At 42.7% G+C, this 14504-nt stretch overlaps 1 protein-coding gene across 2 annotated transcripts in view; it reads right to left on the bottom strand.

Annotated features, from left to right (window-relative positions):
* Positions 1-1479: 1479 nt before the first annotated feature.
* VWC2L (von Willebrand factor C domain containing 2 like) overlaps positions 1480-14504 on the bottom strand; it is a 116031-nt gene continuing 103006 nt past the window's right edge. The window contains exon 5 of one of the 2 annotated variants that reach the window (XM_070732220.1): positions 1480-2998. Coding sequence is in view for 1 of the 2 variants with exons in the window: in XM_070732218.1 (XP_070588319.1) it covers positions 2919-2998 (80 nt within the window). In the remaining variant the exon portion in view is untranslated. The remainder of the gene's footprint in view (positions 2999-14504) is intronic. The other variant, XM_070732218.1, reaches the window with a different exon arrangement.

The raw sequence follows: 14504 nt of genomic DNA, 5'->3' as shown, positions 1-14504 counted from the left end.
ATTCTGATAACAAGTACTTGATATATATAATTAATGTAATTATTTTGTAAAGAGTTTTGTTCCTTTTGTATAACATAAATACTGTATAACAAAGGATGGAATAGACAATAATGGTTGATTAATTTTTGATTTCGTATCTATTGAGATAGAAATTACCCTTATATAGGAGATCTGTTTAAATGGAAACTTTGAATTTTTTTTATTTTTTATTTTTTTAAAATGTATTATATGGAAGTCTGAACAATTAATTGATTTAGAATAATATATGAATTCTGATAATTAAGTTGAAATGTATAATTAATATGAGTGTAAGATAATGTCATAAATTATAAGTCAAAATGTATTCTAGAGGTACTTCTAAAAAATAACAATATTAGTTTAAAATTCCAATTTGTGGCAAGCAAATATGAAAGCAAATGTATTGGGCCAAGAGGCAAAAAGGAAGCTGTGTTTCTCCTTCAATATACCAGAGTGATTCAACACAAAAAACATGTAACCCTCTCCTGCTACAGAGCTGAGGGGATTGGATACTGTATCCTAGAGGTTAATTCTCTGCCTTACAAGGCTGCAAGTTCAAGTCACAGTGAGGGTATGGCTAGCTGATGAGGCCAGAACAAGGCCGAAATAGATCTATCCTAGTCTCCATTCTCAAATTCAGCAAAAACATGTGACAGACAGACAGACAGATAGATAGATAGATAAATTATCAGCAGAAATATGTTACATACATACATACATACATACATACATACATACATACATACATACATACATACATACATGACTTTCCTCTGCATCACAACAAATACAGATAGTCCCGATTTACAGCAGTTCAATTACTGGCTGTTTGAAGTTAAAACGGAACTGAAAAAAAATGACCTATTACCATTTTTCACATTTATGACCAGTGCAACATCCCATAGTCATGTGATCAAAATTTAGACAATTAGCAAGTCTCATATTTATGACAGTGGCAGTACCCCAGGGTCATGTGATCACCTTTTGCAACCTTCTGCCAAGCAAAGTGGATGGGTAAGCCAGAGTCACTTAACAATCAAATGACTAACTTAATATTTTCAGTGATTCACTTAACAACTGTTCCTTCCTTTTATTTCTAACAATCCTGATCTTAAGTCCTAAAACATTTTTTTAATGTTTTCTCTGTCCCTTTTCACAAAATTCTTCAAGGCTTTAACAGGCCTCATTTGTAAATTCAATATAAGAAAATTATTCAGATCACTCTTTTGGTTTGTGTTTGTATACTCCACTTAATTATTAAGACATCAGCCAGTTTCTTTTCTATGTCTAGTGTAGCATGTTTTTTCATATCATTCTTATAGTCTTTCATTTTTAAATCCACTTTCAGATCAGTCTCAGATCAGTCTCTTTCATAGCATCTTTAAACAGGCAGACTCTTGAAATTAATTCTGGGTTCATCGTTCAAAAATATTCTTCAACATGACCAATAGAATTCATTATAGTATAGAAGTCTTTATTGGCCAAGTGTGTTTGGACACACAAGGAATTTGTCTTTAGTGCATATGCTCTCAGTGTACATAAAAGAAAAGATTCATTTGTCAAGAATCAGGAGGTATAACATTTAATGATTGTCATAGGGTATAAATAAGCAATCAGGAAACAATCAATATTAATATAAATCGTAAGGATACAAGCAACAAGTTACTGTTCTGCAGTCATGTGGAAGGAGATGGACGATAGGAATGGTGAGAAGACTAATAGTAATAGTAATGCAGCCTTAATTAATAGTTTGACAGTGGTGAGGGAATTATTTAACAGTGTGATGGCGTTCAGGAAAAAATGTTCTTATGTCCAGTTGTCTTGGTATTCAGTGCTCCATAGAGTCATTTTGAGGGGAGGAGTTGAAACAATTTATGTCCAGGATGCAAGGGGTCAGTAAATATTTTCATGGCCCTCTTTTTGACTCCTGAAGTATACAGGTCCTCAACAGAAGGCAGGTTTGCAGTGACTGTTTTTCCTGCAGTTCTCATTATCCTCTGAAGTCTGTGTCTGTCTTGCTGGGTTGTAGAACTGAACCAGATAGTTATAGAGGTGCAGATGACAGATATGCTAAAATATTTTGTTCCCTTATGTATTATATAAGTCAAATTTAAATGTTCTATTTTAATTGTAATCTTTAGTTCCCTCTAATGTTAAACTTTCAAAGTCCTAACCTATGTTTTTTCTAAAAAAAATTAAAGGCAAAAGAACACCCACCTCAATGTTTTAAATTCTTTAAACTTGTATTTAAACTTTTAAGGACTAAAGGAAACTCCCCCAATGTTTTCAGACTTGTCAACTCAAAGGCTCTTAATAGCTGAAAAGCGGTTAATAAGTAATTTCTGAAAGTGATTAGAAAAAGTACAAAATCTTTGTTCCTTTGAAAGTGCTGAATTATAGCATTTGAGCAAGATGGCTATTCCCTTATCTCCCAGAATTCTAAAACCACCCACTGTTTTACAGTCTCCTTTCCCTTTAGAAGTGTAAAATTGTCTGGGGCACTTATGAGTGATATCAAGTCCTCTCCTTATATGGAGGAAAATTACAAAGAGCCTGTCAACTGTCCAATTGGCGAATCCAGAAAAAGAAACTCATGGGACATTATTTTACCAAGAATACAAACTTTACTGAATAAATCCACATTGGCACAGAAGAAAACCAGCTTTGGGCTTCCCATGCAAAAGCATGTATAGTTCATTCCCCTTTTCCCCACAGGCCACCCACAGTCTATTATGTCCACCAATCACTTCTTTCATTTTATTATGGGGACTGGCCAGCCCCACCGGGACATCTGCTCAGGGTGCCCTTGAGGGGACAGCAAAGTCTTATGGGAACCAACGAGGCTTGGATGCTATTTCCCCCCACCCTTGCATTCCAATCCACAACCATCCTATTACTTGTCAAGCTGCAAGCGAAGCAGAATATAGGTGAAAGTTCGAATCAGTCTTGACATGCTGACCCCCCCGGAAGAAGGGTAGACCTGAAACAACAATAAACATACATACACATTATTATTTACAACCCAACTGCTGCTTCATTCCTTATTGGGGCTGTTGAGGGTACCTAGTGTGAAATTTCTTAACTAACCTCGCTGCCCTAACATCTGGAGCAGCCTTTGCTAATGGGTAGCCTTTCCACAGTATTAGGAACTGTAATTTTCCCTTGTGATATCTGAAGTCTAGAATCCTTTTGATGTCATAGTGCTCCTCTCTCTTAACTAGCATGAGAGCAGGAGATGGTTCTTTGAGTGGCATCACACCAGATCCCTGAAAGGGTTTTAAAAAGACTGCAATGAAATACTAGATGAACTTGCCTGAGGCTTCTTGGCAATTTCAGCTCCATCGTAACCAAAGTCATGATCCAGATGATTTGGAAAGACCCTGTGTTTTTGGAACCCAACTTTTTACAAGGGTGTCTCAGGTTTGGATACTTGGTGGACAAATATACTTTACCCCCTACTTTAAATTACTTTTGTGGGGGGCTTTTTCCATCTGCTTGCCCTAGTTATATTTAGCACTTCACATATGGTGGGCCAACCATTCAACTGACACTTGAGGATGGAGTTTCCTGTGGAAGCTCTGGCATGGGCACAAATTCAGGCCCCATGGCCGCTTTGAAAGGAGTAAAACCTGTGCTGCTGTGCACCAAGTTATTGTATGCCATTTCTGTGAAAGGTAGGAGTTCAGCCTAATTAGTTTGCTGATAATTTAGATAACAGCACAGATGTTGTTCTATCAATGAATGGAGTTAAGGGGCGTACATAAGCGCACTAGAGTGCCTCCCGTCCCCTGTCCTTTAGTCTCTCCTATATCTCATATTTCTTCTCTACTATATACTCTATAACCTTCATTGTGTATTATCGTGTATTGGACAAAATAAATAAATAAAAAATAAAAAATAAATAAAGTTACCATATTTAGAATCCCTATTGGTACTTGGCTGGTAGCTGGAGCTAAGTCCCCAGGAGGAGCCTATCATTTAAAAAAATTCCTGCCAAACTTTTGTGGTGAATTGCACCTGCCCATCTAAAATAATGGGTTTCTGAACCCATATACAGTGATACCTCATCTTACAAACGCCTCATCATACAAACTTTTCGAGATACAAACCCGGGGTTTAAGATTTTTTTGCCTCTTCTTACAAACTATTTTCACCTTACAAACCCACCGCCACCGCTGGGATGCCCCGCCTCTGGACTTCCGTTGCCAGCGAAGTGCCCATTTTTGTGCTGCTGGGATTCCACTGAGGATCCCCTCCATAGGAAACCCCACCTCCGTACTTCTGTGTTTTTGTGATGCTACAGGGGAATCCCAGCAGCGCAAAAACAGCACTTCGCTGGCAATGGAAGTCCGGAGGTGGGGTTTCCCAGTGAGGGGAGCCTCAGTGAAATCGCAGCATCTCAAAAATACAGAGGTCTGGAGGTGGGGTTTCGAGGACTTTGGTGTTTTTGCGATGCTGCGATTTCACTGATGCTCCCTTCGCTGGAAAACCCCACCTCCGGACTTCCGTTGCCAGCGAAGCGCTCGTTTTTGCGATGCTGGGATTATCCTGCTGGGATTCCCCTGCAGCATCGCAAAAACATAAGTCCGGAGGTGGGGTTTCCTATGGTGGGGAGCCTCAGGGAAATCTCAGCAGTGCAAAAATGGGCACTTCGGCTGGCAAAAGGGGTGAATTTTGGGCTTGCACGCATTAATCACTTTTCCATTGATTCCTATGGGAAACATTGTTTCGTCTTACAAACTTTTCACCTTAAGAACCTCATCCCGGAACCAATTAAGTTTGTAAGACAAGGTATCACTGTACTTTGTTGAAGTGTTACACAAACATCTGAGCTAGGACAGAAGGAATCTTCAGACATATTTTGAGAACACCTTCTCAAGTACTGTTCTCATTAGCCTTATGTGCTCTTCCATGGGCTTGGTATAAATTAAAATGTCATGCAGGTATATCAGTGCTCCTTTGAACAGTTGTTCATGCAGAACCTCATCTATTAATTTCATGAACACTTTAAGTGTCCCTTGCAGACCAAATGACATAACTGAAAATTGGTACCAATCCAGAGGGCAATTGAATGCAGTTTTTCATTAATTTCCCTCTTTAATCCTCTCTCAGTAATATACAGTGGTACCTCTACCTAAGAACACCTCTACTTAAGAACTTTTCTAGATAAGAACTGGGTGTTCAAGATTTTTTTTGCCTCCTCTTAAGAACCATTTTCTATTTAAGAACCCAAGCCTGGAAAAATTTCCCAGGAAATTTGAGAGCAGCTTGAAGGCCCAGCCAGTTTCCTGCCATTCCCCCCGGGTTTCTCTCTCTGGCACAGTGTATGGGAGGCAGCCTCACGCTGGGTGTATGGGAAGAATGTGCTCCTCCTCGCCATCTCAGGATCCTTCTTTTTTTTTAAGCCTTAAAATTTTGGATTTTTTTGATTTCCCTCACCTCACCTTCTTCCTTCAGCAGCGACTGTTCTCCTCCTCTTCTTCCTCCTCTTCCTCCCACCCAAATTCTTTTATTTCTTTCCTAGTGGGTTGGCACGTATTATTTGCTTTTACATTGATTCCTATGAGAAAATTGCTTCTACTTACAAACTTTTCTACTTAAGAACCTGATCCCGGAATGAATTAAGTTCTTAAGTAGAGGTACCACTGTGCATCCCTCAATCCAGCTTGACTAGGTAAGTAGCCCAAACTGTCCCCCATAATGAGGAGGAGATACATATACTCCATACGGATGCAGTTCAATCTTCAGTAATCTATGCATAATCTCAGAGACCTGTCTTCTCTTTAAAAAGTAGAGGAGCAGCCCTCCTTGACTTCACTGGCTGGATAAATTTCCTGGCTAAATTCTTGTCTATGAGCCCCCAAAATTCCTCCATCCTCCTCCGCATCATGGAATACATCTTTGGCTTGGGTAATTTAGCCCCTGGCAACATTTCAATAGCACAGTCTGTGGGGAGATGGGGAAGGAGCATGTCTGATTCCCTTTCATTGAAGCCTCTACTAGGTCACAGTATTCAAAGAGAATGAGCTGCTTTAACTCCCCGTTTCTTTTCAGTGTATTAGCTGACTCCACTTTCACTTTCCTAACTGATGGAGGCCTCCACAGACTGGCACCAACTGATCTGGTTTCATGATTGATCTGGTTTCATGATGTCATCGTGACATCACCAGTGGGTTGCTATCTGTTTGGGCAAAATAGTTCGAACTGCGAGCAACTCACCTCTGGCCTTTATCATTTTTATAAACTTCTCACTAAAATCCAAATTGTTGTATCATAAAGTTCCAATTTACCTTGTCAAAGGCTTTCTATGCATCTAAAAAGATCAGCACCTTTTTTCCCCCAGCACCCTTCATAATATTCCAATATGCCTAGTATAAATCTTACATTGTTTTTCATTTGTCTTTTTGGAAGGAATCCATTTTGATCTGGATGGATAAATTCATTCAGAATCTTTTTCATTTTGTAATTTGCTTATCGATCTCTTCTCTCTCTTTTTTCCCCAGTTTGTACGATAACCATCTTAATGGTTTGTTTGCATTTTCAGAAAAAAAATTCTTGTTCCTTTAATTCCATGCGCCAATTCTTCTTTTTCTATTAAATTTAATTTGTGTTTTGTTATTTCTATTTGTTTTTTTTAAGGTTTCTTTTTTGGATCCTTTTGCAGTCCCAATTCCAATTTTTTATATTCTCCTTCTAATATCTTTTGGTGTTTTTTTCTTTCTATTTTTTTCTCGCTGTATGATGTTCATCCATCATTTTCAAAGAGGACCTTGACATCTAATGGGTTGTGGGCTGTCCATGGTGTGTCCGCAGGTGGTTGGTAAGACCTATACAGACATGTAATGTTCTGCCACATGTTGGGCAGACATGTGTGGACACTATTGTTGCAGCATTTGTAGCTCTAGCTTTGTGGAGTGCTTGTTTCTCTTGTGCTATGGTTGTTCTTCTGTCTTCAAATGTCTGGCAGCTTGGTGGATCAGTTTGAGCCATGTTGATCTATCTTGTGCCAGAGTATCCCAGGAGGTGGTGTCAATATCCAGGGACTTGAAAGAGGATTTCAATGTGTCTTTGTATCGCTTCCTTTGTTCCCTGTGCAATTGCTTTCCTTTAGACAGCTCACCATGGGAATGCAGTGGTCTGGCATCCTTGCAATATGGTTTGCGCAGTGTGTCTGGGCTTTCATCAGCAGGATGTGAACTGATGGCAAGCCTGCTCTGAATATGACTTCTGTATCTGGCACTTTGTGCTGCCATCAGATCCACAGAAATCTGTGGAGGTAGGTCGTATGGAAGTGGTTCAATTGCCTAGCATGCTTCCTTTATACAGTCCAAGTCTCACTGGCATACATAAGGATATTTAGCACTACTGCTCAGTAGACTTTGAGATTTGTAGCAAGGCTTATTCCACAGTGGTCCCACACATTGGTCACTAGTCTATCAAATGCAGGGCTTGTTTTGGCAATTCTGCTATTGACCCCAATGTCAATTATCACTGCATGGGACAGAATGCTACCAAGGCATTTGGTTGGGCTAGGGTTCATGGTACAGATGCCGGCCATAGCATAATGCAAACAGCTCTCTAGTGGCCTTAACAGATTAATAGAGTTGAAAGGGACCTTGCAGTAATCTAGTCCAATTTCCCACCCAAGCAGGAGACCCTACATTTCTGACAAATGGCAGTCCAGCTCCTTCTCAAAAGCTTCAAGTAATGAAGGTCCCACAACTTCTGAAGGTAAGCTGTTCCATTTGTTGATTGTTGTCACTGTCAGAAAATTTCTCCTTATTTCTAGGTTGAATCTCTCCTTGATCAGTTTCCATCCATTCCTTGTCTGGTTTTTGTGTGCATTTGTATAAAGTTACTTGAGATCTTTGTGTTTGACTCTGGGTCAGTGAAGTGTGTGAAGGTAGTGAAGACCATGGTCTAGGAATCCAAAGTTTCTCTTTTATTGGCAGTACAGATGAAAAAACTACTTCTGCACCTAAGTCCTTAACTTTTTTGCCTAGCTGCTCTTAGTCACTCAATACTGTTTTCAAGTCCTTTTTTGTGTCACTCATCCCTACATGTAGTAATAGAAAAGGGTAGCAATCTGTTTATTATTTTGATTAGGTTCTCAGCCATATATTTGATTTTTGCTCCAGGGAGACAACATACCTCTCTGGATTGACTGCCTGGTCTACAGATGGCTGGTTCTATTCTCTTGAGAACTGAATATCCTACCACAAACACTCATCTTTTTTTTCCTAGGGAGGTTTGGGGAATTTTTCTATCTATCACAGAAGCATTTGATGGTGTTATTTTTTAAGGAACATTTGATGATGTTTTTTTTCTAAGTTCCTGCATGTTTTCTTCCAGGGACAGTCCATGAAATTGATTGTGGGTTGGTTTAGACAGGGATTTTGTATTAGGTCTGTGCTTTTTTCTATGAGTAACATGTTTACATGTTTCCTTCTCCTCCTCCTCCTATTGTTATGTTCAATTTTTGCATATTCTTCTTGCAATGTTTGGAGTTCTTCATTTTGTAGGTTGAATTTCAGTGGTTACAGTTTCCTCTAGACCCTTTAAGTTTTCTTCTAGTTACTTGCTTAGTTTATCTACAGTATATAGTTTGGGTAAGGTGACCATGCCTCCTGCTTTTTAAAAATTTGTCCCACGTCCGGCAGCATATCAAAAATGTCCCAATTTTTTGAAAGATTGTATCATCTTATTTTAGGGGCTATCTGGTCAAACTTTTCTTCTTAGCGAAGGAAGACAAAACTCGCAGGGAGGCAGCTGAAGGGGCTTTGAAAGAGAGACTGTTAAATAAACTGGAGGTTCTCTCTCTCTCTCTCTCTGTCTCTCTCTCTCTCTCTCTCTCTCACGGACACCTGGACACACACACACATGGACACAAAAAGGTTCTCTTCCCTCCCTCCTCCTTCCAAGAGTCTCCAACTTCACAGCCACCACTGCTCCTTGCCTCTCCTGTCCCAGGAGTGGAGCTGGGTGCCGTTTCTCCCTGCCTGATGGCTGCAACCAGTGGTACCCCTCCCAAGACTGGTTTCCCTGCTGTAGTGCCCGCCTGCCTTGCAGAGTCTGCAGTGGGGAGGTGCCAGGAGAGGCTCCCCCTGTAGCTGCTCTATCCCCTTGGTGGGGGTGCTGCAGCCTCTGGAGCTGCAGCCCCCACATAGCCCGGGAGGGAAGAGGTGCAGAGAGCCGCCACCCGCCATCTCCGCAACCCTCCAGGGAGGAAGCCCAGCCAGCTTCCTGTTGCACTCCAACTGGCTCCAAAGAGAGAAAAAGAGAGAGAGGAAGGAAGGAAGAGAGAGAGAGGCAGAAAGAAAGAATGAAAGAAAGAAAGAGGGAGGGAGGGAGAGAGAGAAAGAGAAAGGGAGGGAGGGAGGAAGAAAGAGAAAGAAACAGAGTGAGAGGGAGGGAAGGAGGGAGAGAGAGAGAAAGAAAGAAAAAGAGAGAGGAAGGAAGGAAGAGAAAGTAAAAGAAAGAGAGAGAGGGAGGGAGGAAGAGAGAAAGAGAGAGAGAGAAAAGAGAGGGAGGAAAGAAGAGAGAGAAAGAGAGAGAAAAAAGAGAGAGGAAGAAATGAAGAGAGAGAAAGGGACAGAGAGAAAGAAAGGAGGAGTGAAAGAGTGAGAAATAGAGAGAAAGGGAGGGAGGAAGAGAGAGAGAAAGAGAAAGAGAGAGGGAGGGAGGAAGAGAGAGAGCAAGATCTAGTTTGGAATAAGGTCAACTATCTAAGTGGCATTTTGATACTTAGCAGAATTGTCATCTGATTATCTGCTATCCAGGCTTTTTGTGGAAGATTTACAAGGTTGTATATATAACCAAAAGCGAATTGGTCATGTTTAATGTTTCTAATGACAAATTCCCTTCAAATTTTATTGTAAATATTTTGTACAGATGTCATATTTTCAGTTTAAAAAAAATCAAAACCAGCAACTTAAAATGTTTAAAGGTATGACATTTTCTAATTGGATATTGTATTTTTTTAAAGTCTCGTTGAAAGCGCTTTTAATGATGTTGGTTTTGCTTTTGAAAAAAACAAAAAACAAATAAACAAAACAACCTCCTTAAGGTGCAAGTCAGCTAAAAGTCCTAGAGAAACTGAAAGAAGATAATTCATTAACAATCAAGGCATGTCAAACCGATCTGTGTTGGAACTATACCGTATAGTTTGAGTCGGTTTCCTGAACTGGAGCACGTGGATACTAGATGTAGAATTTGTTTATGGTTATTCTTGGCTTCTGAAAATACTGTCTACAAGGTGGGAAGATGTTCCTCTAAAGAGATGCTCTTGTGGCTTGTACAGATATTCTAACTGCCTTGTATAATAATAACAACAGAGTTGGAAGGTACCTTGGACCTAGTCCAACCCCTGCTTAGGCAGGAAACCCTGCACTACTTCAGACAAATGGGTATCCAACATCTTAAAAATTTCCAGTGTTGGAGCATTCACAACTTCTGGTGGCAGGCTGTTCCACGGATTCATTCATTGTTCTGTCAGGAATTTTCTCCTTAGTTTTACGTTGCTTCTCTCTTTGTTTAGTTTCCACACATTGCTTCCTGTCTTACCCTCGGGTGCTTTGGAGAATAGATTGACTCCTTTTTCTTTGTGGCAACCCCTGAGATATTGGAACATTGCTATTATGTCTCCCCTGGTCCTTCTTTTCATTAAATTAGCCATGCATACAACTATTCTTCATATGTTTTAGCCTCTAGTCCCGTGATCACCTTTGTCTCTCTTCTCTGCACTTTTTCTAGAGTCTCAACATCCTTTTTGCATCGTGCTGACCAAAACTGAATGCAGTATTCGAAGTGCGGCTTTATATTTGGAATGCTGCATAGTATCATAGTAAGATGCCACAGATTTCACTTCCCAGCTCAAAACAGTAGGAAACTCTCCCCCCCCACATCAACTATGGTTGGAAAACGATGGAAACTGTCACAAAAAGTTATATTGACATACTCACTTTTGTAATAAAATTTGAGCTTAGTCATATTTACTGATACAGTAGTACCTTGACTTACGAATTTAATTGGTGCGGGAAGAAGGCTCGTAAGTCGAAAAGCTCGTATGACGAAACATTGTTTCCCATAGGAATCAATGGAAAAGCGATTAATGCGTGCAAGCCCAAAAATAAGAAACTGGCCGCCACCACCGAAGGAGGCTTGAGCCTCCCGATCCTCCCCGCCCCTTTGCCATGCATGTCATCTTGCATGCAGGATGCCATGCAGTCAGGAAGGTCATCCTGCTCCCCCCCCCAGCCAAAAACACAAAGGCTGCAGAGGGAGGGAGGGAAGCAGAGTGGGGCGACAGGCGAGGCGACCGCCTCTCCGTTCACCAAGCACCGCGGGGAAGGAGGGAGAGAGAAGCAGACGGGCAACAGCCGCAGCGGAGGGCAAGTCTCGCTCCGGGCTGTGCCCCCTCTGAGCGCTCACCGTCTGTCCCTGTCAGCGGCCCAGCCACCTTCTCCCGCCCGGACAACCGCCAAAGGGGGTCCTCCGGAGCGGCGCACGGGGAAGGGCTTGAGCCGCCGCCTTCTCCTTTCCCCGTGGGAGCACCGCACCTCTTGTCTGCCCGGCCTGAGAGGCACGAAACCGGTGCTCATGCCGGGCGGCCCGCCTGGAACGCCAGCAATGCCGCCGGGCCGATTGCCGAGCGGGGGCGGGGTGCGGAAGGAGGCGGAGGTGGCGCCGCACCGGCCCCCTCAGGCCGCTCCGTCCAGGATGGGGCTCCTCTGGACGGCAATCAGCCTGGCGGCATTGCTGGCGTTCCAGGCGGGCCGCCCGGCATGAGCACCGGTTTCGTGCCTCTCAGGCCGGGCAGACAAAAGGTGCGGCACTCCCACGGGGAAAGGAGAAGGCGGCGCTGGGCGAAAGACGGCGGGCGGGCAGCAGCAGAAGGCGAGAGGTGCCTCTTTGCACGCTCGATCTGCAGCGGGGGCGTCCTCGGCCCAAGGACCTCGGGGGTTGGGGGCGAGCTTTGCCAAGAGGGACCGGGTGGCAACTGCACCAGGCTCGGCTGGGGGGGGGTCCTTGGCTTCTGCTGGGGGTGGGGGGGGGGTCCGGACACCCCCTTCTCCGGCTCTCCGGCTCTCCGGCAGATCGAGCGTGCGAAGAGGCACCTCTCACCTTCCGCCGCTGCTCGGACGCCCTCTTTCGCCCAGCGCCGCTTCGGAAGCCGCCAAACACCGTCAGGGGGGCGCGACGCTTTGTTCCTGCAGCCACCTCGCGTGGCTCTGCAACTGCATCAGCGGCTGGAGCCGGACCCGGCCGCTGCCCCCACTGCTAGCTCCGAGGCCAGGAACCCGCCCCCGCCGCCCTCGAGAGGCCGGTTGGGAAGGAAGGAAAGCAGGAAAGCGGCTGCTGCCCACCTGCTTCTCTCTCCCTCCTTCCTCGCGGCCCTTGGCGAGCGGAGAGGCGGTCGCCTCGCCTGCCGCCCCACTCTGGGGGTCCTTGGCTTCTGCCTCTCCAGAGCCGCTGACCAAGCGGAGCAGCGGCGTGGACGGCCCGCAGCCAGGGTGGGGGAGGCGGGGCGTGCATCGCCAGCTTGTCCCGTTCTGTGGCGCACACAAGGTTGACAGGGGAGCAGGAGGACCTTCCTAACTCCCTCGAGCGAGACTTGGCCTCGGCTCGTATCCCGAATTTGAGCTCGGGAGTCGAACAAAAATGTCTCTCCCCTCCCAGCTCGTATCTCGAAATACTCGTATGTAGAGCAGCTCGTATGTCGAGGTTCTACTGTACCTACTGTACTGCTTTTGGGCAGTAAAGATAGTTTCTTGAACAAAATTGTAGATAAGCTGTCTCAGACAGTTCTCTTAAAACAGAGCTCTTATAAAACTGAACATTAAGTAATATTCTAATTTAAATTTCCAAACTTTGAACTGGAGGAACCAGTAAATGTATGATACTTTAGTGACTAGACCAATATTTAGTAAGATATTTAGTATATTCCACTACTAGTTGGCATTTATAGCCAAAGAAATATACAAGCAATTGTAGCCTTCTGTTAAAATGAAGTATTCTGTGAACATAATATACTAGTTGGGAGCAAATATATATTTTAAATCTATTATTTCTACTCATAAATTAGTTTGGTTAACAAATAAGATATAACATAGTGGGAAGTGACCTTATTCTGCCCCAGCACCGAGCCCAGTGACGGGCTCCTACGGGAATGGTCAGGAACGCAGTTCTGGTAGCAAAATTTGGAGCTCCACCCCAGAGCACCCAATTTGCACTGAAAGATGTTGAAACAAAATGCATAAGCCATGGCCACAGTGTGGTAGTAAAATTTTTGGTAGCCCATCACTGACCGAGCCCCAAATAATTACGCAACAAGTTGTCTTGGGTGACATCTGTGAAAAAAAATCAGGTACTCAGGCATGAAAATATGCTGCTCAGACACTATACTTTTCCGCCCACACTGAAAAAAAATAGAGGGGAACATTGCTTACAAGCTTAGTCAACTAAAGCTTCAGTCCTGCGTATTCTGCTGAAATTAAGTGACAAGATCTGGGTTGCAAAAAATCTGATTGACCGCTGGAAAGTTAAGCCCTTTGCAATGGTCATGTGGATTTTTGCAATCCAGGCAGACTTGTAGGTTTACCTTAAGAGAGTTAGTGTGCAACAGAAATAAAGTAAGATTGGTCCTCTTAGCTTTTTTAAAAATATAAATATTTGTAATGTTTGCAATAAAAAGCAAAAATCCCCAGTTTGAATTGATACTGCCAAATCAAGCCCACATCTTATCATAGACAAGCTATTACTACATTGGCCAGATTCCTCCTTGGTTTTATGGCTGCAATTTTTAAACTTCCCAGTATCAAATCCTAAATTCTGGTTTCCCCTGAATTCTTGGAAGGTCTTGAATGGTGGAAGGTCTTAAGCATAAAACTTATCAGGAAAGACTTAATGAACTCAATCTGTATAGTCTGGAGGACAGAAGGGAAAGGGGGGACATGATCAAAACATTTAAATATGTTAAAGGGTTAAATAAAGTTCAGGAAGGAAGTGTTTTTAATAGGAAAGTGAATACAAGAACAAGGGGGCATAATCTGAGGTTGGCTGGGGGAAAGATCAGAAGCAACATGAGAAAATATTATTTTGTGGTTGGTAAATCCAGAGTAACTGAATTTAAACATGCCGGAGATAATCATATATCCATCCTAAGATAAAATATAGGAAATAGTATAAGGGCAGACTATGTGGACCATGAGGTCTTCTTCTGTCATCAATCTTCTATGTTTCTATGCTTCTATATTTCCAAGTATTTTTTTATTTCTAATTGTTCTGTACCTTTTTCATTAAAAAAAAAAAATCTAACATTTAACTCTCAAACATTTAACTCTCATCTAGATTTGACAAGAGTGATTGTCCAATCACTCTTGCATGCCTCTGAAGGCTTTTACAATTTAGACCAAAATTTTAATCAAGAATCCACCCCTCTCAATGGTGTCCTGCTTTGCCAATGTTAAAATCTGGTCACCTTAAGT

The sequence above is a fragment of the Erythrolamprus reginae genome, chromosome 1 (assembly GCF_031021105.1).
Source record: "Erythrolamprus reginae isolate rEryReg1 chromosome 1, rEryReg1.hap1, whole genome shotgun sequence".
NCBI classification, from domain to species: domain Eukaryota; kingdom Metazoa; phylum Chordata; class Lepidosauria; order Squamata; family Dipsadidae; genus Erythrolamprus; species Erythrolamprus reginae.
Note: the sequence above shows the minus strand (reverse complement) of the source record. Positions and strands in the feature narration are given on the sequence as shown.